The sequence below is a fragment of the Neopelma chrysocephalum genome, unplaced genomic scaffold (genome assembly GCF_003984885.1).
Source record: "Neopelma chrysocephalum unplaced genomic scaffold, ASM398488v2 Primary Assembly neopelma1_63, whole genome shotgun sequence".
In the NCBI taxonomy this organism is placed as follows: domain Eukaryota; kingdom Metazoa; phylum Chordata; class Aves; order Passeriformes; family Pipridae; genus Neopelma; species Neopelma chrysocephalum.
Window position 1 is genome coordinate 8,662,992 of NW_020897720.1, and position 23,930 is coordinate 8,686,921.

Here is a 23,930-nt window from a genome sequence, read left to right on the forward strand (position 1 = left end):
CCAACCAATCCCGTCCCACTCCGACCCACCCCACCCTGTCCCCTCCCCTCCCCTCCCACCCCATTCAATCCCACTCCGCCCCCTCCCATCCCATCCCATCCCGTCCCACCGCCCCCTCAGGACACGCCCCCGCCCTCCCGCTCCCGGCAGGCCCCGCGCGCGCGGCCGCGAACTACCAGTCCCGGCAGCCCCCGCGGCTCCCCACAGGCCCCACGCCCGGCCCGGCTTCCCGGGACTACACCTCCCAGCATCCCGCGCGGCCGCCGGACCCTTCATTTCCGGGAGCGGCGCCGCGTCCCTGGCTCGGCGGAGGCGGCGGCGGCCGGAGCGCGGCGAGCGGGGCCTCCTGGGGCCGGCGGCGGAGGGAGCGGGGCCGGGCGGGTCTCCGGGCGGTCGGCGCCATGCTGAACATGTGGAAAGTGCGGGAGCTGGTGGACAAGGCGTGAGTATGGCGGGGCGCGGGCGGGGGGCCCGGGGGCGGCTCGGCCGTGGCCCCTCAGCCGGGCCCGCGCTCCCCCCGCCCCCCCCAACATGGCCGCGGCCCCTCCCCTGCTGAGGTGGCGGCCTCGGCCCCCCCGCCCCGTGCCCGGCTGACCCCGGCCCCGCTACCCCTGCCCGCCGCCGTCCCTGTCCCCCAGTGGCTGCCTGGGGTGGTCCCTGCGCGTCCTCCTGGCGTGGCTGTTTGGCCCCTCCGGGGCTGCAGGCGGGCAGGGGCTGCTTTTCAGGTGCTCTGTGGCCTTTCCATTATGGCTGGCTGCTTTCCCGCCCCTCTCGGGCGTATCTGGGACCCTCCAGCTCTTGGCGAGCAGCGCTTCTGCTTTGGCTTCCTCCTCCTCTGTCGGGGCTCTGTGGGGTCTGTGCATGTTTTGGTATATAAGCCCTTGGAATCTGTCTCAGCTGGATTTGCTCCCAACGTGGCCCTTAGGCCCCTTAGGAGCAAACAGAGAAGTCACTCAGAGAAGGAGGGGAATAAAGAACCACCTGTACGTTTTCAGAGTGCTCCCAAAGTCACCACATGCTTTCCCAAGTGTATCCCTGCTCCCTACGGACAGGTTCCCTGCTGCGATTGCCATTGACTTACTACCCTGGGCCTTTCAGAGGTGGGGCATAGTAGAGGAGTGAAATGCTCATTCCCACCCCTTAAACATTTAAATAGCTCAGATATTTACAAGTTTATTTCCTTGACTAGAACCTCCTCACACTGAGAACTTGGCTGTGGTCTTGGTTGTCGTGATCACTGCGTTTGCAGCTTGAGAACGTGACGTTGTTACGTGTGTCAACCACTCTGTTCTTGGCAGGAGAAAAATTTGACACGGTGGAGATCTTAACAAAGATTGTTTTGCCTCTTTAAATAAGAAATCTTTAGGGGCAAAGTTGGAGCACTTTTCCATCAGTCTTTTCAGTGGTGCCCAGTGACAGGACCAGGGGCAACAGAAACATACTGAAACACAGGAAGTTGTGTCTGAATATGAGGAAAAGCTTCTTTACTTTCAGGGTGACATAGTATTGGAACAGGCTGCCCAGAGAGGTTGTGGAGTCTCCTTCCCTGGAGATATTCAAAACCTGCCTGGATGTGATCCTGTGCAACCTGCTCCAGTGAACCTGGTTGAACAGGGGGTTGGACGGGATGATCTCCAGAGGTCCCTTCCAACCCCAGCCATTCCATTATTCTGTGATCTAGCTGAAGATGTCCCTCCTCATGGCAGGGGGTTGGACTAGAGGATCTTTAAAGGTCTCTCCCAGTCCAAACCATTCTATGAATTGTGGAGTGCTTAGAGGAATAACTGGCTGGAGGTCTGTAGGTTAGTATATACCAAATTATATTACCTGACAATTGTACCTGGATTCAAAAGTCAAAAGTCCTTCAAAACTGAGGTTCTGTTTTAAACATCTTTCGATTTTTGTTTCTCCAAACAAAGTTAAACTGGTCTACTTGATGTATAGGTTTAAAGATGGAAAACTGGAGAGAAATGGCAGCTTATTCATGATAATCATCCGTTTTGCTTATGGTACTGAATACCAGACTGAGACTTTTCTAGGCCAAGAATTGGATGACATTTAAAACCTACTGCAAATAAGACTTGTCCTGAAGAGGTTGTTTACTTTTTACAGCTTCTTGCATGCAAAGTCAGCCCTTGCTAAAGTAGCTTTTAACAATGTGACAAATGAGGTATTTAATAGTAAACCCCAAATAGGCCTGTCTTGAGTTCCAGGACCTAAAAGGACACCTTCAGGGAAATCAGATTTTCCTAAATTTTGCTTGTGTACTTTTTTGTGTGTAGGTTTAATGATCACGTCGCATTATAACAGTGTCACTGTCTTTAAAATGTTTACTTTTAAGGATATTTCATAAGTTTTTAAGTCAAACAGTACATGAAAATGGTTTGGAAAAGACATTCCATTTCCAAAACAGGTGCAAGAAGTGAGCATTTTAAATAATAAAAAATATTTATTTTTTTAATAGACTTCAGTTTGTGGGAATAACATTATCCAAATAATAAGCAGATTGTTTATTAAAAAAAAAAGGAGGGGGGGCAGGAGGAAAGTGGAGCCTGCAGAGTAAATAGTATTTAGAGACATCAAGATCAATAGTCCCATTGTGTGTGGTGCAGATTTGTCATAATGTCTTCTGTTTTAAGGCCATGACTTACAAAATTCTCTGCAGAGGAAGCTAAGTGATATAATCTGCCTCATAAATAACAGCTGATGCTGTGGCAGCAACATACTGAACTTTAACAAGAAACTGCCTTTCTTTCCTTAAAAAAGGAATATTATTATATGAGGATTTTGAAAATGTGCAAATAGCTTGAAATTTTTCTAGTTCCAACTTTGATAGGTTTGTAATGGTTGTGAGCTCTGCATCCTGGCTCCATATTCAGCTGATACTTATCTTAGAATTTCAACTTACTCATCTGAGGGGTTTTTATCCTTATTTGTACTTCAGGTGGCTGAGAGCTTGGTTAGGTCAGAGATATTTCAATGTGGAGGACTTCTATTAAACAATTTTCACATTTTTTGGTGTGTAAAAGTTTAGTAAGCGATGGTATGTAAAAACCCAAGTTAAAATGGTAACCTATTGAAATTTGTCACAGTCTTAGAACCTAAAAGTAAGTTAACAACAACAAAGTGCACAGGAAAAATTCAGATTTGTATTTAGTATAATTGGAGTATTTTGTTTTTATGTTTCTTCAGTGTGATTGAAATTTAGCAGTCGAGTTCATGAGGTCAATTTACTTTGTAGTTCTCTTCACATGAGAATCACCTCTTATTTTAACTCCAAAGTATGTATCTGCATCCTGTTGTGCATGCAACAGTTATTTTGGATACTGAGTGGTAGTCCTATTGTATATGAAATTTAGGAGGAAGACTGTATAGAGTATTAGATTTACTGTTCCAAGATATGACGAGTTACTTTTGTTGTGTGTCATGTTAACTTCATTCTTTTTAGATGCTGGTACAACTCTCCCCCCTTAAAATTTAAGTGACTTGATTAGTTTTGATTGAACAGCAACATCTTGTTTCTGATTGGGCATTGTGTATAAGTTTAAACCAAATAACTAATAAAACCTGTCTGTGCTTAGTAAAACTTGCTTGTCATAAGGTTTATTCTTACAGTTGCTAAATATGTGTAGAACTTCTTCCACCCTCCAATCTCTTCCTGGGTACTGCAGTGTGTTCAAGAGTTCTTCAGATGTGTGGAATTATATTGAATTTCTGGTTAGCTTGTAGTTTAGAGGGTGCAGGTCTACATTTTCTTATTTCTTCTGGAGTAAATTCTATTTCATGTTATTATGTGAATAAATAGACTTCAGAAGGCAGCTTGACACTTTTTTTTTTTTGATGTTCACTTGTAGGAGTTCTTTCTCCCCAGTAATTCAAAACTGAATTGGAAAGTAAATAAAACAATTGAAAAATAAATGCACCCCTCTGTGCTGAGCTTGTTGGCTCTAGAACAGTAAACTCGGTGTAAATGACAGAGGTTTCTGATGGCTCAAGTCCAGGGTGGTGCTTGGTGCAAAGTTGGTGAGTCAGGTGTCAGTTCTGAGTCACTCCTGAGGCAGTGCAATAGATTTCTTGTTCGATTGTGTTTTGTCACAGACTCGGGTTGGGGCTGCAGTGTAAATGTGTCGCCTCAGCATTCCAGGACAGTTCTTGTGACCTGCTGAGCTGCAGCTGCGTTACCGTGACACAGCACAGAGGCACACGGTGCACACTGGAGCTGGCTGGTGGGAGTGTGAGCTCCAGGAACATTTGGCAGGTGGGAAGTGTTCTGGTCTCCAGCTCTCCCACTGCTCTGCTGCACGATGGGGTTTGCAGCTTTGTCTCTGTATGATCTGGTGACAGTAGTCCTGATATTCTGTGGCTCCCGTGGCAGAGGGTTCAGGTTACCCCGTGCCTGCTCTGACACAGCCCTGTAGTTGTGATGAAACTTGAGGCCAAGTGTTGATTACAACTGCTTGTGAGCTGCAGGAGACTAAGGATCTGCAGGTTGGCTGTATGGAAGCAGCTTATACAAGAAATATCATATTTTTATTGGTGTAGGTGTACATTGATAATCAAACCACCAAAGGCCCTAAACAAGTATCTCCCTACTGTATGGTAACAGAACTGGCAAAAGTTATTTTAGTCACTCAGATAGTTTGGGAGTCGTGGCTGTGGAAATCTAGAGTATTATGCAACTTGGTAACTTCATTTTTAAATCTTTTCAGACAAGTATGTATTGTGCTTTGTGTTCCCTGTGAAACTTTTAGGGGAGTTCTACAAAGAAAACCCCATGGCTTTTTCAAAAGAAATCAAGGTATATTAAGAAACTCTGTTAAAACAGTTTCTAGCTTGGCAGAAACAGGAAGGTATTAGCTTGGCCTTGTGACCAAGTTCAAAAGCCAGGCCATCATCTCTCTCTAGTTCTGTTGAATTCTGTCTTTTTGAAGCAGAATCTGCTGATATTTCACTGAGGTGTTCCTGCATGTTAACCTGCATGAGGTGGCTCTGCTCAAAGCAGAGGACAGCGTTTGTGTGTGTGTTATGTAGTTAGCAAGGCTGGTTGGACTCATAGCAATAATTCCTCTCTTAATATAAGATGTGATAATAACATTTTTGCTGACTAGTTTCTGTCACAGGCATGTAGGACATGCAGTAAGCAGGATGAAGACCTTTGGACTCATTGAGGTCAGATTGCTGCCTGTGTCAGTGTAATAAGATCTTGCCCACTTTCTTTAAAATTCCCTTACCATTCTTTTGTGATCTTCTACGTGCATGATGTGAGAGAGCTCCTTTTAAGCACCTTCCACATATCAAAGGGTCAGAAACAGTCTAATTAAAGATTAGATGAAGGTGACAGACCTGTGAGTAGTAAGGACAGTATCATCCAGATGTTAATTTGTGTTAGTTAAGGTAGTTGTCACTGAGTTTTTGAACTTCTTGGATGTATACTTAAAAAGAAGAGGAGAGAGCCTGTGAATTTCTCGCCAGTATTAGGAGAGGACAGCTGCCATCCTCCTGTTTATTCCATGCCCCTCCCAGTCCAGATTTGTCCACCTAACTGAGCCTGAGCTGCTTTGCTTGTACTGCTCTTAGCCACACCTTTCTAGTGACCCAGCAGGAATGTATTTGCACTCCCTTGTGTTGTAGAGTGGGAGTTGAAGCATTACAGAGCTGTTTTCACACACTTGCAAGCTTGATGAATTGCCCCAGTATGTAATATTTTAATCTGTTTTTAAATGGAGAGCAAATAGTCTTGTTTAGAACTGATTGAATACTTATATGGTTAATAAATGCTGGAAGCAGTTATAACACTTCAGAATTTATTTGCCAAGTAGGCACTTGGGTCCTCTGTTATTTATTCTGATGCTACATCTATGCAAGGAGAAAGGATTTTTAGTGTTTGTGGAAAAGAAAGGATTAAAGGAGCTGTTATCATCAGCTCTAATACAGCTAGGTAGGGGAGAAGTTCTTATAGTGAATAAACAGCATGTTTTCTTTAGTGCTTCTAATTGTACAATCTGTAGAGAGAAGGGTAAATTATTGGTAAAATAGAGTGAATTACTGCTTTGACTGCAATTTCTCGCTGTTGTAGCCTAAAGCATCTAAATTAGACCTCACACTTCACTCCCACTTCACGGATGAGGAAAACTAATAAGATAATTGTGTCAAGTAAACCAAATCACATTGAGCTGATAACAGTGAAAACTCTGGATTCTCTGGCTTCCAGTCTCATGTTGTTGTGTGCTACCTCGTGCTATGTCTGCAAGATACTTATTAATGTGGGAAATGTATACCAGTGATTTACCCTACAATTACATGCCTTACAGTCAACTTTGGGTTGCTCATTGCCGGTAGTATCCTTGTGTTTGACCAGCACGTAACCAGGATCTGATGTATACTCAGCTGGAGGTTTTAAGTCTTTTAGTCTTACTGCTTTCTTTTTTTAATGTGCCTGGAATTGTTCTTGTTTACAGGCCATTTTCTTGTGGTTCATGGATTTGTCCACCCAGACTATTGAGCTCTTTAATGAAGTGCTGTTTGCTGGCTTAGTAATAGCAGGTATTATGGTAAATGATCCATCATATGATGTGTCCAGCAGAGGGGTAGATAACTGTCCAACACTTGTCCATTGCTGTCTGACCTTCCTGTAAACTCCTTTACTTGACTTCCAGGATCATTTAGTTTTCTTTATATTTAAGATTTGTCTTGGTTTGCATAAGCAAGATCTTCAGAGCAATGAACACTTCCATTGTTTTATGTAAGGGACAGTTAACCCTCACTGCATGAGTTACCCTCCCATTGCTACTTAAGAGATGTCCCGCTGATAACTGCTTTAAGAACAGCATTTTGTATCATTATTACAAGCAAGGTGATGATTATTATCTTCAGCCCTCGAAGGACTTGTCCTCTCCCTGGTTACCAGAGAGTGAGAGAAGAAAAAGTCTTGGCAATACAAAGGAAGACTGCATTTGAACATGGCATTTGGCTCTGCAGCCCTGCATGACTGGGTCTGCCAAGCACTTGTAACAGCAAGTGCTGTTATGTCTTAGGACTTTGCTCCTTCCCTTAAAAAACTTCCAGAAAGTTTATAAGTTAATAAATAATAAAAAGGCTTATAGTCCTTGGGCCATGTAATTTAGTATGGGTGATAAGCATCTTTGAAAGTATTATGCTCTGTTATTACATAGATGTGTCGTTCTCCTTTGAATATTCATCTGGTGGAGTAATCAAAGGTAGGCAAATATTACAAACTACGGTATATATTAAGGGTTGGCATGAGGCAGTTGTGGCCAAGCACACAGGTTTCACCAACACACTCCAAGTGGTGCTTTTGTTAGTGCTCTTTCAAATGTGTTATTGCCATTTTACACCCTGTGGAAGCTGACAGTAGTTTGTATTACGTTGCGTAAGACTGGCTACGGTGTTGGCTTTATGTATTTCCAGGGAACCTACATGATGTGTGCATGTGTGACAACTTCTGTGTCCTTCAAGTGTTTTTAAATCATAGTTTGGCATTGCCCTGCCAGAAATAAGACTGGGCTTCTGCTTGGGAAGTGCATGAAGCTGGTCAAAGATAAGAGCCTTACCTACATCACTGCAGCTGTGGTCAGAAGGATCAAGGTGCTTAGCTCAGTTCTGTGCTAATTCCTCTTGGTTGTGTTGACAGCTAGTGTATTACAAAATATTAGCTGATTTGCGTAATTATTTCATATACAAGATGTAATTACTCCCAAGCATTCCAAACACACTACTACTTTCTCTCCTCAGGCTTTGCTGTTTCAGGGTGCAGCTGTGTAAGCATTGCAGTTGTCCTAAAATAAAATCTTGACATTCCAATCTGATTCTGCTTTCTCATGTTTGTCTCTGTTCATTTCATGTATTAAATGAATTTCTGTATTTACGTGAAAATAAAAAGTATTTATGAAAACAGACTAGACATTGAAGAGTGAGTGGAGCTTTGTCTCGCAGGATGGTAGGTTAAGAACACAGAAGTGAGTGGTGAGTTCATTCTGGAACTTTTGGAATTTCTCTCATTGGTTTATTCTCAAGTTTGGGATACAGCTTGTCCCAAGTCATAGTACATGAAGTCTCATTTAAACTCATCTCCAACATGCAGAATGTGACCTGTTGCTTCAAGCATGTTTCAAATAGTTTGTTGGCATGTGCTTTGATGAAAAGCTTCAACTTCCAAATTGCCACTGTGTGCTCTGATGGTGGTTTGGGTTGCTGTGCAGTGAACCTGATAGGGGCACAGATCCAATGGGAAGTTGTTTCTCTGCCCAAAGGACTTTGTAGGTTATCTGGTTTGGGGCTAGATTAGTTCCCTAGACTTTTTTGCCGTACAGCTGTATGTTTGTGTTGCCCATCTGAGGAAGCAGTGTTGGGATGGGAGGGGAGAGGAGAAGGACCTGTAATACTTTAGTATAAGTGGAGGACACAGGAACACAGGGTTGTCTCCCCTTGTAGTTGCCCTGAAGTCTGTAACTCTGTCAGCACAATCACAAGTATGAAAACATAACCTAAGCCATGAAATCTTGGTTTGTAGTTTCACAGTCAGTGTAAGCGTAGGCTGATGGTAAAAGAGGTTTCACAGCCTCCCGTCTGCCACAGACTGCACACTTCTCTCCCTTTTGTTGGCACCAGCAGACTTTCTGCTTGATGAGAGAATCTCTGACTAACCAGTTGTTTTTGCCAATTTAGTTCTCCACTGGATTGGTTCCCTGGTATAGTTAACTCCATGGTCACACAAATATTTGTTCTGGCATAAGGGATGGAATGGTATTTGGATGGGAATAAGTGGCTAGGGGCAAAGTACAAGTTCAGTGCTTGAAGTACACCCTTAGCACATGGTTTCACAAGCAGGTTAAAGAATTCTAATATTATTCTTCCATTAAAAGAGGATGTCCCACTCTTACACCTGGCCATTCACTGTCTTTGCCTTCCTTATGCTGCTGTTGTGTGGTTCGGTATTTGCTTGTGCTCTCTTGCTGATATATCTGAAAAACCCCAAGGTTTTAGGGTTCAGAACTGATCTGGTGGGTGCTGCATAAGCAGCTGCTGATGGCACCACGAGCACTTGTGCTGATGGGGAAAGGACAGGAAGATGAGCTGTGGGAAACTTTTTAGATGAGAATACATTTTTATCTATTCTTATTATTTGAAACTGCACTGTTAGTGGTTTGTTAGCTGCAAGTTTAAATTTTTTTAGTTTGCTTTTCTATCTTATATATCACTGCTTGAAGCTCCTCAGCTAAGCTTTCTGTGTTTGTATCAGTGTTGTAATGGGGAGGGTAAGCATCAGTATTTGGTTCCACTCTTGGGTCCCAAACTTTGGAGAAATTATGTGGATTGAAATAAAATTTTTGTCTCGTATGGCGCTACTTTGAGTGACTCAGGCTGGAATTGATCCTACAGATCTTCATCTGAGAAGCTTTCAATCCAATTTGAAACTGCATATTATCATATTAGAAATGTTGGTGGCGTATATTGTGATTAGTCCAGAGTGGTGAGACTGGTATTCTATGTAGGCTGTTATTTTAAATAGATTAAATCTTTTTGGAGGTGTTTGGTTTGCCACTAAAAATAAAACTTCTGTGACAACACTTATATTGTCAGTGTCTATTTATGTGTTTTAGAGAAACCACTACAAAGCTGTTGTACTTTTCCCTCCCCTCATCCAGATAGTGTTATCTTGACCAGTTAAATATTGACTGCATGCTTAATAGATATTAACTGGTTCATTTGGGATACAATTAGAAATATTAGTGTATATTCAACATGTTTAATGGGACTGACCTGCATTTGTTTTAATCTCTTTTAATAATAATGAGACCTTTTGGGAGTTAGGGAGTAGTTTTTTCTCTACTCCATTCTGAGTCAGAGCAATAATGTTTTCCTCGGTGGTTACTCTCCCCATCCTGTCAAGCTGTTTAGAATCACCCTAATGTAGGTTACAGACTGCTCAGTGTTTCCTCTCAAGACATTACTTTAGTAAACAAATACCTCCCTGTGTGATTCTTGGGAGGGGTGTGTTTTGTGTTCTATGAGACTACTCAGTTCAAGATTTCTCTAAGACCATTTTGAATGTAAAGAGAAGAAAAAGGCTTTTGATAACTTTGGGTAATTTTATTGGAGTTGCAGTGGGTGGATGCATCTTCTGAAAAATAAATTACAGTCTGGGTAATTTAGGTCTGCAAATAGAGCTGATGTCTTAATGATTGGTGTCGCCTTTAATTATTTGTTGTTTTGACAATTATTTAATTATTTAAACTGTTTCTCTGTATGATCGTGTGAAGGGGGGAAGCCCTCTGTTCAAAAGTATTTATTGTCTAAATGAGTTAACTTCTATCAGAGTGGCTTATCTCTCCTTGCTATCAAACAGATGATTGCATTTCTTGAGACAGCTTGAAAACTTAATGCTAATAGACTCCTAATTGGCAAGTGGAGTCTCTCAGCTTTAGACTGCCAGCGTGGTGTTTTTGTTAATTACACGGTAACTGTAACTCATGTAGCTGCAGACATTAGCTCAGAAAAATCCAGTAATCTTACCATTAGTGAGTAAATAAATAAATAGTGCCTGTATTGAACTATAGTGAAATTGGTTTGTTGCAAATACACGGTGTCATTGGAAATTTATCATCTGTGTGTGGACAGGAACTGGAAACGGGCTCCGAGGCAAATGAAACGGCTCTTGTTACCTTTTTAGGACATAAGAGTCACTTGAGCTCCTGGAGGAACCAGTTTTACAAATGATACCTATGAAAGGAGAGGAAACATCATTATCCTCCACAAATAAACATGGCTTGGTATTTGGAAAGTTAATTTGTATGTTATTTGCCAGACTCATTTCACAACAGAACACTTGCTTTGAGTCAAAATGCATGTTCATGAACCTGAGGGGTTTTAGTTTGTCAAGCTACACTTTTTCTATAATGTGAGCTACCAACTTGAAAAGTTTAATGAAATAACGTTAATCTAACATTGCTCTTGTAATTCTTATTCTGAATGGTGTGTTCTCACTGCTTGTGCCCATCTTTGGATACTCTGCTGTGAATAGCTGTGGAAGGACTCTGCCATCAACTATAAACCAAAGTTACTTTGTCCAGTTTTTTATACAGCAGCAGAAGTATTTCTAGGTTGTCACCTGCCTTCATAGAAAATTGAATGACTAAAGACAATAGGTACTTAGCTATTTAGGATTATAGTGACTACTTTTTATTCTTGGATAGACTTGTAGCAGGAAAAAACCATTGTAATTCAGGCTTATTAACGGATGAACAATCTGAAGTAGGAAAATATTAGGGTATTTTTTTGTTAAACAGGCTTCTTTGTTTATTTCCTGGCTGCAATATAATAAGCTGTAAAGTAAATAATTGTGCCATTTGTAGGAACTGACAATTCAGGACTAAAGGTGTGAAGGCAGAGCAAGATCAGCAAGAGGACTGTATTGCTTGATGTCCTCCCGCCCCATGTGGATGGCAGAGAGGTGATGTGGGCAGGAAATGTGATGGCAGTGGGTGACTTTGTGTCCCATGTAGGTTAGATGCACATTGCATCAGCACCTTGTAGTTTAGAAAATAAGATAGTTAAATGATAATGTGGTTTACTTTATAAAAGCCAAGATGAAGATAGTGGCCTCAAGTGTTTCTTGGTCCTCCTGAATACATCCTGCTGAGCAATTCCACTGCAAGACACTTGAATAAATGAAGGAAAATAACGGGTTGTGAACCTGCAACTTGATAACTTTGTCTAAACTGTTGTTTCCTCTTCCTTTCTCCTACTCTAAGAAGTGCAGTACAGCTGCCTCAGCCTTAGGACATTTTCCAGGGCACAAGGCCATATTAAAAGTGCAGCTGAAGGTTTTCTCGTTTAGTTGCTTCGCCTGCTACTTGAGCCATACTTCTGTTGATGATATACATGTCTCAGGCTTTCTTAGGTAATATGATGGTAATACTTTGCTACCGCACAGATGAAATGTGAAGCTGTACAGAGTCATAGCTCTGGAGTTGAAGGCAGGAGAAAGATGGAAGCCCTTCAAAGGCAGTCTGGGTGTTGGGAAGAGAGAGCAACTTGTGTTTTTCTAAACAAAAACAAGTTTAATGTGTATAATTTCGGTAGAGTTGAGATGCTACTGCCCTGACTCTGGTTGCCTTGAGCCTAAAGGGACAGGGAGAGGAGCTGGTAGAAGTTGGAGCCCTCAAACAGGCTGGAGACAACAAGAGTGACACTTTGATCGGGACTCCAGACAAATCTGTCTCTGCCCCTGAATCTGATCAGAGGAGAGCTTGTGACAGGTGTTCACTGCTGGCTTAGAGGAGTTATCTGTGCTCAGGTTTATTCCTCAAAATGATTGCAGAAGAGGATTGATATTGCAAAGTACAGGGGTACGTGGGATGTCACAGTGCCAAAGTGATTATATAGTAACAGAGAATGATCAGTTTGTGTGTTAAAAGCTTCAGTGCCTGCATTGTTTAAACTTTAATCAGCCCTCCCTGGTGGAATAGCAAGCATGTGTTTAGAGTAATGCTTAATTTGTAATAAATTTGGAATTAGGGCGATGTTTTAATGGTACTCGGCTTGCAAGGAAGGGATAGCTGGAACTACAAGGATTGTTAAGCGTGGCCCCTTAATGTTGGGGGAGTGTTTATGTGTTTTTGGCAATATAAAACTCCATGTTACTGCATATGCATTCTTCTGTCCTCACCAAATACTCTGCCAGTTGACAAGTAATTGAAACAGTTCTTTGAGTATGTAAAATTTGGATTATTTTGAATTCAGTGTGATTAGTAGCACCAAGTAGGTCTGTGCTGTTTGAGGTGCCCTGGCTACCAGGCAATGTTCCTGCTTTTCCAAGTAAAATCTCTTACCTGTAACTAATACACCTGAAGCATATGCAGCATCAAGAGCTTTCCTTGACCAGTTGATGCACTACTTAGAACTGTTACAAGCTCTTCATGGTGTTAGAAAACCCTGGTATGAAGTTTTTTGCTGAACATATTTCACATGAATAGTGAGTGAACAGTTACAAAGAGCACAAAATTCCACAAGTTTCAGAGGTGAGTGAGGCTTATCAAAGGAGTGGTACATTTTGGGGATCATCCTAAAGCACTAATGCCAGGTCTTCTGACACTGAAAACTTGAGGTTTGTTCTGGGAGTGGGAGATACATCTTAAGTACAGAGGTCACTACAGTGCATTCTGGAGGGTTTGGAGTATCATATCTACTGTTAGAGCATTATTTTTACTGCAAGGTTGTTTTTTTGGTTTCTTCTTTTTCCCTCCCTATCTTCCTCCTCCATTTAAGGTCACTCTCAAAAGTTTTTATGGTTAAAAATAGGAAGTCTGAGGTGCACATGTGGGTTGAAGTTTCACAGCTTCAAAGCTTACTGTTGTTTCATGGTGAGCGTAGCTACAACTTCCTCGTCCTCTGAAAACTTTTACCCCTTTTATTTGTTGTTTTGAAAGAAGGATAAGACCTTATTCTTCTTGTAAATACTTCTCACTCAGCATTAAGATATTTTGCCCTAATCCTGAAAACTCAGTGACTGGCAGTAGTTGTGAGTCTCTTTATCTTTTGAAGATTTAAAATACTCGAGCTGTGGGCTTGAATGTGGTCTTTTAATTCTGTGTGCATACAAGGAAGGAAGTAGCACTAGATGCTTATTTGTAAGACAGCTTATGCAGCACATTATGAACACCTGAAACCAGCTTTTTATCTTCAGAGAAAGTTACTCTTTAAGTTATATGAATGAAACAAAGGGCAAAGAAACACAGTTGATTGGAGGCTGTAAGCTATGGGGAGGAGTGCTTCAGTCTCCTAAAACAATGTATTTAAATTTTAGTTTTATGTTATAATTGTCTACCAGTGTTTATTGGGATTGACATTTTGTGCTGGTATTTTATTCATATTAAAAGCACTCTAGAGAAGCATGTCTTTAATTAGATTTCACTTGCTCTTTGTCCTGCTTGGTTAAACATTTGTTTCCAGTACGAGTCCTGTTACCTGATTGGATCACAAATATGGAATAATTAAAGATAAAGCCTGTGACGGCAAATATGTGGCGTGGCTCTTGCTGACTCTTGAAGGATGAAGTGCAATCTGAATTCTGCAAACAAATGCAGTTAATTCTAAAAAAAATATTTTTAAAATTGTTGCGGCTTGTCTGTTACAGAAGAAAAAAAGTCTGAAGTATAAGAAGCAGAGTAGCCAAATAAATCTGAGGATTGAGCAACAGTAAACTGAGGCATGTGATTACAGCGTACATATGGAAATCTCTTCAGTTCTGCAGTTACAAAAGGTTACCCAAATTTCATAATTCCACTTCTTTTTTGACTGTATAGCCACTATTGTTTGAACATAGAGTGTTGAACTTTGAAAGCAATTAAATCCTCAGGAATAGGAGCTGCAAAGCAATGACTCCAATCCGATGTGCCAGATGTAAACTCACATGAGGCAAAGAGACTGAAAACTTGCACAGGGCAGTAACAGTGTTGCCTTTATGTCTGAATCAGAAACAGAGTTGCTGTTTTAGGGTGTAACTGCCCCACCAAAATGTCAAGTGCTGCCTAAAAGGTAGCTTTTTTCCACTTGTTTGTGAAATTGGTTTTTATGTTGTTTAATGGGATTTGTCACAAGAATGGCTTAGGTGTAATTGTCCTCTAATTTCAACTAAAATTTGAACTAAAAATATGACCTAAAAACTATTACTGAAAAACAGTGGAAATACTATTGTGTTCTTACTATGTAAGTTAAAAGGAAATATTTTGATTCATTCTACTTGCTGGAGTATAACATTTATTTTGGTAAGTCACCTTTTAAAGAATGTTTTTTGAATTCAGTATGCAAAACAAAATGACAACACATACTAAGCCTTTAAAAATGAAACTCCAGACATGTGTATTTGAAGGAAAGATAGGCTAATTGGTGAAGATTAGAGGATGCTAACAAGATGGTGAGGGTGGGTGCTTGGAATTAAAACTTCCCATAAAAAATGGGGAATAAAGAAATGGGTCAGGGCTTTAGACAAAGATATTTTTTATATAGAGGTGGTGCAAAACCACAATCATTAGTATTAACATGGCAAAATCCTTGGTGAGTTTGAGAAGTTATTTACTGCCACATATTAAGATATATAAAGCAGCCATGTATCTGTTGGTGTAAACCACAAGGGATTGTTTTATACAAGAATATGAAAATATTAACACTGAAATACTGCAGGGAATCTGCAGTAGGAGAGGTGAAATCAGTCTTAAATCAAGCGGGGGAGGAAGTGTTTGTTCCTTGCACAAATATGCTTTAAAACTGCCATGTTCCCAAGCTTCATGTTCCCAACATCTGCAAAAAATAATTCAGCTGTAGAAAGCAATTACAAAACCATTTAGAATAAAGCTTGCTGCAATTGGGTCACTTTTAACAGGGGGAGACTTTGAAAGGGAAGATTTCAGTAAGGTGCAGTCATGGTTTCTGTAAGTGAGAGAGCTTCTGAGTTCTCTAACAGGCTGCAATTTAATTCTTAAAGTCACTGTTGTTTTTGAACATGTGTGTGGTGGATTTTGGGTTATCTTGTTTACTTGGTAGTCTTTTGTGATTAGAAGTTGTAAGGCACAGGAAATAGCTTTATAGTTCCTTCCTCCCACAAGTTGTAATTCATTTGTGGCCATCAGGATGTTTTTCTTGGCTTATCTCTTTCTGTGCAGTTTGCCTTGCACATCTGCCACATAAATTATGAAACTGAACTTGAAAAGCTGAAAATGTATTTCAGATCCTACTGTCCATGATGCAGATGGTATCGTTGGTCAGAAAGAGCATGACTGTTACTTGCATGGAGGGTCTGGAATAATACCTGGTATTCATGGACTGAATTGACTGGTGGTGTTTTTGTAATGGTTCTGAGGAGCGGCTGGAAAATAAAGAATTTCAAACGGTCAAGTGTCTCTAATGTTGTGCTGTTACCTCTCTGTAACCTGAGGTATCTCACCAGGCATTTTGGCAGATGGGTCCCCATCTGTTTCTTTGTTCAACGTGGACTGCTGGCTTCATATTTGGTATCCATATGTTTCATCTGTAAGGCTCTAAATCTAAGCTGCATGTTTTATAACAAAAGTGACATTACTGACAGGAGCAAAATGAAAATTCATTAAGTTTGTTACGTGTTTTTTAGTTAGTTTGTCTTCACTCAGCAAGGAGAGAGACGCTGGTTGAGACTGAATATATGAGCTCACTGGGGGCAAGAACAGCACCATCTTTATTTTGAAGGCAATTAATGTCTTTTTCTCTGAATAATTATTGGTAGCATTAGGTACATAAATTCCTGAATGTCCATTGTGTTGTTTGGGATAGCAGGTGGATAAATGATGTCTTATCTTTCTGCCCTCTGTCTGTGAAACTGTTTGCATGTTGAGCTTTCCAAGGTAGTGACAGACTGTCACAGGGCAGCGAAATCTGGTCCTGATGTGCACCTTTCTATTTGATTTTCTTAAATCCTTTCAGCGTCTTGAAACACAAGTTTGGACCAGTGATCAGAGCCTGAAGGAAGGGATGCTCACAGAAATGAGTGGAGTTAATAGATGCTGCCCCTGACTATGGGGTGCTGCTTGCACCCTGGCCTGGCCTCTGGTGGTTTGGGAGGCGGCACTGTGTGGATTGGGATTGGGTCTTTTTTAGCTCACCAATTCAAGTGCTCTGTTGAAAGTATTTCATGCCCAGATGGATAAGTATTAAATGATTTTTTTTAATTGGCAAAAGTGTTTCTGGAAACTAATTAACAGTTTAATAGATGCCAAGATTCCCACACCTGGGAGTGGGGGAGACATATCCTGTACTCAGACAAGTTGTGGAGCTTTTTATTTACTATGTGCTCTCAGTAGTTGAAATTAACTTCTGCACATGGTTTAAAAATGGATCATTTAATATTAAAGCAACTTTTTTTGCATTCTCAGAAAGCTTTCCCTCTTATTTCCACTCCTTCACAGGAACCTTTTAATCTAGATACTAAAAATAGTTTAGATGCTTGACTCATAGGAGTTGAATGGTGAGGATGAGATGGTGTGTTCACTCTTCTCCAAGAGCTTCATCTTAAATGCACGTGTGTCTGTAGGTGGAGGTCTTCTAGATAACTGTACTGTGAAAACATTGCCAAGGTCTGCCTTATCTCTTCTCCAGATGTTGAATGTTCAGTTCGCTCATTTTATAGTGCAATAATTAATTCATTTATTCTTCTTTTAAAAAACAATTATGCCTACAATCTTAAATGTCTAGTAGCAAAGCTACACTATATGTTGGGTTTTTTGCCTTAAGTTGTCAGCCCTGTACTGATTTTTGGGAAATGTGAAAGCAAATTACTGCTGTTGTGTTTGGATAATATTCCTAAAACATGCACCATGGATGGGATGAGCAATAGCTCGTGGGTCCCTGTGTTGTCCTACTGGGTGACTGCTGACTTCTCAGCTGAGAGGGATCAGGCAGCTGAACTGATTGGAGAAAATGAGCTGCTGGAAGACAAAGCCAGGGTTGAAGTGCAGGAGCAGGGAGTTGGCTCAGCCTCCAGGTGTGAGTTACTGCTGCCTTTGTTCAGTTTATGTTGGAGCTACCACTGTGCTGGTAACACACCATCCGTATGAGGAAGTACTCCTGTTGTCATCTCTGTGCCTTTCCATGAAAATAGTAGGGATGTTTAGATGGAGAGAGGAAAGGTGAATAAGTGAACCATCTGCATATGTTCTTCTTTATTCAGTTCAAGTGAACTTTCCTTGTGCTGTAACTTAACTTTTTTAAACTATTTTATGCATTTTATGGTCCTTTCTGATTGGATAATGCAATTTATTAACTTAAATCCAAGAGACACCAGGATAGAGCTGTGCAAGTGTATTCTGACTTGGTTTGTCCATGTGGACTCTAAAGACTGTGACTGTAACAGTCTCCTTTGCTATCTCACCAAGTGAGGTGGTGAGATTTTATTCAGTCTGTAACATCTGTTCTGTCATGGACCAAACTTAAAGTGTGCTTTGCTTTCATTTGCTGTGAAAGTCACAGGAAACCTGAAGACTTTCTAAAAATAAGGAAGCTGCTAAAAAATTACAGAAGGAATGAAGTTAAAGTATTAGTATGTGAGAATTGCCTATTGAAAGGATAATGTTAAATACCTTATTCAGAAGATAAAATCATGTTGTGTCTGTTTTGGCATGTTAAATAGCAAAAGGTTAAAGTATTTGTTTCTTGTAAGAAAACTTTGGCACCAGACTTCAGAGTGCTGTACAATAACAGAGCTTCTCTTCTGTTCATCCAGACCCCTCCTGCTGTAACAGACTAATTTCTTTCTTTAAAAAGATAATTTCTTTAGCGTTGCTGTTTGTTTGAATAATATTATTGTTCATGCTGCATGTATGACACATACATGTAAGTAAAGCTTGAACTTTTTTTTTCTTCTGCACTTAGTCCTTAAACAGATATTTACAGAATGGGGTCTCATTGGAAACTCTTAATGGTGGTAAAATGTACAAAGTTTCTCATCTCAGCTTTTAGGATTTTAGCGTTCCCAGTAGTAAAATTAAAAAAAGGAAAACAGAAGGTGCATAATCCAGTGGTGTCCTTGGAGTAATAGTTAAAGGCATAATATTATGCACATAGGAGTCCCATGTATACATGATATTGTAATTGGTTTGAAATATACATTGAAAAATATTTGACTGTGTAACCGGGTTCCTTGCTGCAGCTGCCGAGTCCCTCAGCACAGTGGGCAGCTTCCCAGAGGTTTGAGAAGTGTTTCTAATTAGGCTTCCCCTGTCCAATCCAATACCTTTATCATCACTATAAAGAAACTGCTGTAATGTAGCCTGTCTGTGGCTTCTGGTTATTTTAGTTTTCATAAAATTAGACATGGCATTTCACAAATCTTCTGTGGATCTAATGTCCAGAGATGTACTTGTGTCCTCAGTGACACCACCCACATCAATAGCAACGCTAATCCTGATGGTGCTTTTAATGGAGTGGTCTGACTCTTGCCCCAGGGCTTATTCAGGGCTTTTAAGTTTGTGCAGAAACATAGACTAAGATCTGTTAGGCTTTCTGATTCCTTAATATGCTTTTCAAGTAAGTTCCATTCTGAATGAGTGGATAGATAGATATTTATTATTCTTTCATTACCTTTAATGTATAAATACCTTCTTTTCTCATGACGCTTATTTTCTCTAGTGCAGGTTTTCTAGGCACATGCTGTTGAAAGGTTTCTGCATATTTGAGACTGCTGATATTTGAGCATTCAATACAAGGTACTGAGTATGTGATGTTTGAAGGTCTGAAACTTTGAGGTATAACACTTTATTCCTTTCCCAATGAATGCTTATCTTAGGAATAATTCCTTCATTGCTCCCAAAAATCTAGCTATGAACTGTGAGCTTCCTTTACAAGTTGTGATTTCATACTTGAATGTATTGTCAGGCTGATGACAGAACAGAGCACCACTGACCATGGAAAAAATCTGAAAAATAGAGGAGATGCTGGGAAGCATGAAGTGGAAGTATCTGTGTGATGTTCTTTTGGGAAGACCACGGGGACTGAACTATTTACACTTTCTAGTGCTGTAGGCTGCCTCAAGGTTCTGAGCAAAGTGTTAAATCACGTGAACAAAGACAAAAATTGTTGCATCTTTTTCTTTAGCAGGTTTGTATTTAAATCACTGCTGTTTGAGGATTAACCTTGAAGTTTGGTGGTTAATTTTAGAGCAGAGATTAGCTGAGAGAATACTCTTCCATTTCTGTTGCTGTCTGTGCTCAGAGCCTTGTGTTTCCCCATCCACGTTTCTGAAGAGTTTCTGGTTCAAGGGATATGATTTAGAGAAATTTAGGGTGGGATTTTTTTCAGTGTGGAAGCAGCAGTGATGATGTGGATAATTAGTTCAGGCACAACAAAACTGATTGTAATGTTACCGATTGGAAGCTATTACTAGAAGCAGTACAGTTATAGTTATATATAAGTGATTGTAATCTCCTAACAGATAACTGAGCTGATTTCATTTACGGCATATGAATCTGTAGAGCTCACCTTTTGATCCTGAACAGTGAAAAATCTTCACTGTGAGACAAAACATTTCGATTCTGGATGTTGTGTTCATTTAATTTTTTTATTAAAATGTTGGGTGGAAACAAAATGACTTTGCTGGCATAAAAGTAGTTTTAAAAAAAGAATTCCTTAGTCTAGAAAAGTATTCTTTTTCAGTGCTTATTTTGTGACTATTCTATAGAAAACCCACTGAAGAAGTGCTGATGTTACTGAGAGCAGAATATACCTCATACTCACTTATATATTGTCCTTCTGATCATTAGTAGCTTGATTCATGTGGCATTGTGTAAGATCAGAGGCCTGAGCAGAGTAGCCAGATACATCTCTCAGAGCCTTACACTGGAGTATGTTGAAATCAAACACAAATAGGAGTTTTCTGCAGATGTTTTTATCACTTATTAGTGTTTCTGTGTATTTATGTCCACATTGTGGGTTATGTTCAGTGTCTGCTGGTAGGGAGGAGGAAGACAGGACTCCTCTTAAAATCTGTCTTTGTTGTATCTCACCTGTGAAGTGCTCCTGCAGTGTGTAAGGTTTTATTTTCATGCAGGCCATCCACAAGCTGCCTTTCATTTCCATGGACAATCTCAGACCTATAGGATTTTTATCCTCTTACACCTGGAAGTTCAGGTGCTTTCAGGCTGTTGAAACTGTGAAGGGTGAATTGGCAGGTACTTGGTAAACTTTTTGGCTGGACCTTGATAGCTTCTCTGATCAGAGTTTTATATGGGCAGGTACAGAACTTCTTGTTCCCTTTTGCTCTCCTTAACACCAGCTAAACATCATTCTTACCTCAAATAATACATTGAGGTATGTGCAGTGCTGCTCTCACCCCTTTGATCTCTCTCCTCTCTATCTTGCTTAATCTTCTGTTTGTTTCTGTCACCTGGAGCTGGGTGACACCTTTGTCTCAAATGCACAAATCTCAAAATGTAACTTCAAATAAAATTTGAACTATTTACAATTGGTTCAATTTTTTGAAAAATACAGACAAAATTGTGGACAAAGTAGTGTTGTGGAGGTACATGATACATCTATTAATTTTCAAAATATGTTAAAGTATAGTTTATAAAATACATGTAAAACTTTTTTTTTAAGAGGAAGTGTGCCTTATTGTCTGATGCAGTTGGAGATGATCATGACTTTTCATTAGCAAATGTCCATTTATTCACGTAGAGGAATTTAGTGTCAGACCTGAACTACCTATTTAGTGTTACTATAAATTGTAGATGCAAACATTTAAAGTTGAGCTTTCTCTTCCAAGAAATTAAAAGCTGTCATTGTGCTGCCTGTTCCATAGAGATCTGACAGTGCCCTCTCTTGGCTTTTCCCAACAGTTTGGTTTTTTTGAAAAAACAAATTATACTGAAATAAAATAATTTGTTAGGGGTACAATAAAGCTTATAAATCATCTGTTGACACTAATCTGATTTAATAAACTTGAAATAAATGTACGACACAGAAGAATGCAACAGTTTGTGATGTTTGTCAACTCCGTTTTTGCTGTGTCTTTATTTTGGATGTAACTTTCACAATATACTTTTAAGTTCAGTGTCTTTGTCTGTGTCAGAAGTTTCTGTAAATGTTCTTGTCACAAGATTTCAGTTGTGCAGGGTTTCAGTTAACGATTTGGGGTGAATCCAGTTTGTCTGGCAGATAACAGGGTGTTTTAAACACTGACTGCAAAGTTACTTTCTGTCAGCCTTGACTGTTGTAGTCGGTTTGTTTGCAGAGCAGACCGTGTCCATGCAATCCAGCACGATTCCCTGGAAGCTGCCCAGGATAAACCAATCAGAGAGCCCCCCCTGGTGTCGGGAAGTATCCTCGGATATTAAATTTATATCAATCACAGGAAGTCTTGGCAATCAAGCTAGTCACTTTTTCCCTTCACATCTGGACGTAAATTATTTTTTTGTTGCAAAGGTCACAGGAATCATGGGTAGGGCATGGAATGAGGGCCATAGAAAACATGGGAAAGGAAGAATAAAACTGTATTTCCACCTTTTTAGAAATGGTTATTTTTAAGTGCCCTGGAATGATGCCAAACTATACAACAGTGGTGAGGTTTTTTTTTCCTTGAAGTTTACATTTGTTGCTGAATTAAATGCAGCTTAAAGATGCTTTGGTTTGGAACGTTTTGTGCCATTAGATCTCAGCTTGGCATTTATAAAAGAGCTTTCTCCTAGTTGCTGAGAACAATAACTTTTCTGCAGGAGGAGTTTAGACATAGAGCATGTTTCTGTACTTAGGGAGGCTTAACTGCACCTTCTTTCTTTTGGCATTACTTAATTTCCCTTGTTTTCCTTCCGTTTCCCCCCTCCAACCCCGCTGCTGCTTTAGCCATGTGCTCTGAGCTCTTCCATAGCTTATGCTGCCATTTATTTTTTTACAGCAAATTTGCATCTTTTCATGCATTTTCCATTCTTAAAGTCTTTGCTCTAAGAAATTAAGGAAATGCTTCATTTTTGTGCTTCCCCCTCCCAATCCTCCATCAAGTCTCTTGAACAAACGCTTAAGGAGGGGTTATAAAAACAAGCAGAACCTTTCCATTCAGCTCCCTGCCTTTCCTTGCTTTGGACAAGGGAACCAGTGTGCTGGGAGCTGCAAATCCTGAAGCCTGTAGCTTTGGGGTTGTGTTTTTTTCCACACATAAGGGAAATAAAGATGGTATTAGTTCACAATTTTACATCTGGTGAAGAAAATATCAGAAACAGAAGCTTGAGGTGTGTTTGGCATAAATGAATTTGTAAAACCTTAATGGCTGTTGTTCCAAACTGCTGCTGTGTTCCTACATGCTTTTTTTTAATATAGATAGGCTCTGTTAGCTTGCTGATTATTTATTCAGTCATGTACCTTATGCTCTCTTTAGACACAAAGTTGAATAAAATCATACATCAGGATCTGACAGCAGGAATTCTCATGCTGAGAATCCAGGATAAGACCAGGAATTTTATTCTGTTTTAACAATTACCTTCTGTGTCCCCTTTCAGACTTAAGGGGATCTCATTCTTGTTTCTGCTGTTTATAACTCCCAGTTCCAGGATCTTTGCTATCCTTATGCCAAATAAAATTGAACAGGAATTGCTTGAATGCTGCTTTGTGCCAACTTCTGCATGTACAGAGGGATGATTATTGAGCATCTTGATGTTTGTTATTTTTTCTTCTTTTAGATATTTCAGGTTCAGAAGAGGTTTTTAAGCAGCAAATGACTTCTCCACATTGCATTATAAATCATTAGAACTTTCTTACAGTTTAATTAATTTGACTTTGTGGGATGATTTCTGTTGAAAGTCATCACCTTACAGGGTTTTTTAGCTTCTGAAACCAGTTGTATGATGTACTTTTAAGTAAACTTTCAAACTTCTGACATGATAGGTGTAAACATGTTATTTCAAATACATTCAGAGTATGTAGAGAAAGCAGAGGCCACTAGGTCTCCTTTCAGTGATAATTTCATTCCTGTTGTGGGCTCTTGCCCTGGAACTGGAGAGCTGGTTTTCAAACATTCTCTATATGAATGAGGCTTTGGGCCTGTTCACTCACTTAAAATATAACGAAAATTATTGTTTTATCAAATATATCTGGATGCTTTTAGGGGCACAAAGGACATTGCTGGTCTTATAGGTTACCCCTTTGAGAGATTAATTAAAAATCCCCCAAACCCCATATTTACTATTTTCATGTAAACAGCATGGAAAAATTGCCTCCTTTTTTTCCAAGTGAGGCTTTTCTGTGACCTCTTGTAGAGACAGCCTGAGCTCCTTACAGTACTTGCATTGCTGTAATTGTAATTGAGTGCTCTGCAGCTTTTCTTTTGCTGTTTTGCCTTAATTAAATAAATAGAAGCTAGGAAACAGGCCTTCCAGTGAATCTCCTCTCCCTTAGTTTAG

At 40.2% G+C, this 23,930-nt stretch overlaps 1 protein-coding gene across 1 annotated transcript in view; it reads left to right on the forward strand.

Moving 5' to 3' along the window:
* The first annotated feature begins 332 nt into the window (after positions 1 to 332).
* CLINT1 (clathrin interactor 1) overlaps positions 333 to 23,930 on the forward strand; it is a 46,453-nt gene continuing 22,855 nt past the window's right edge. The window contains exon 1 of the mRNA XM_027682442.1: positions 333 to 442. Coding sequence (XP_027538243.1) covers positions 402 to 442 — 41 coding nt within the window. The 5' untranslated portion in view covers positions 333 to 401. The remainder of the gene's footprint in view (positions 443 to 23,930) is intronic.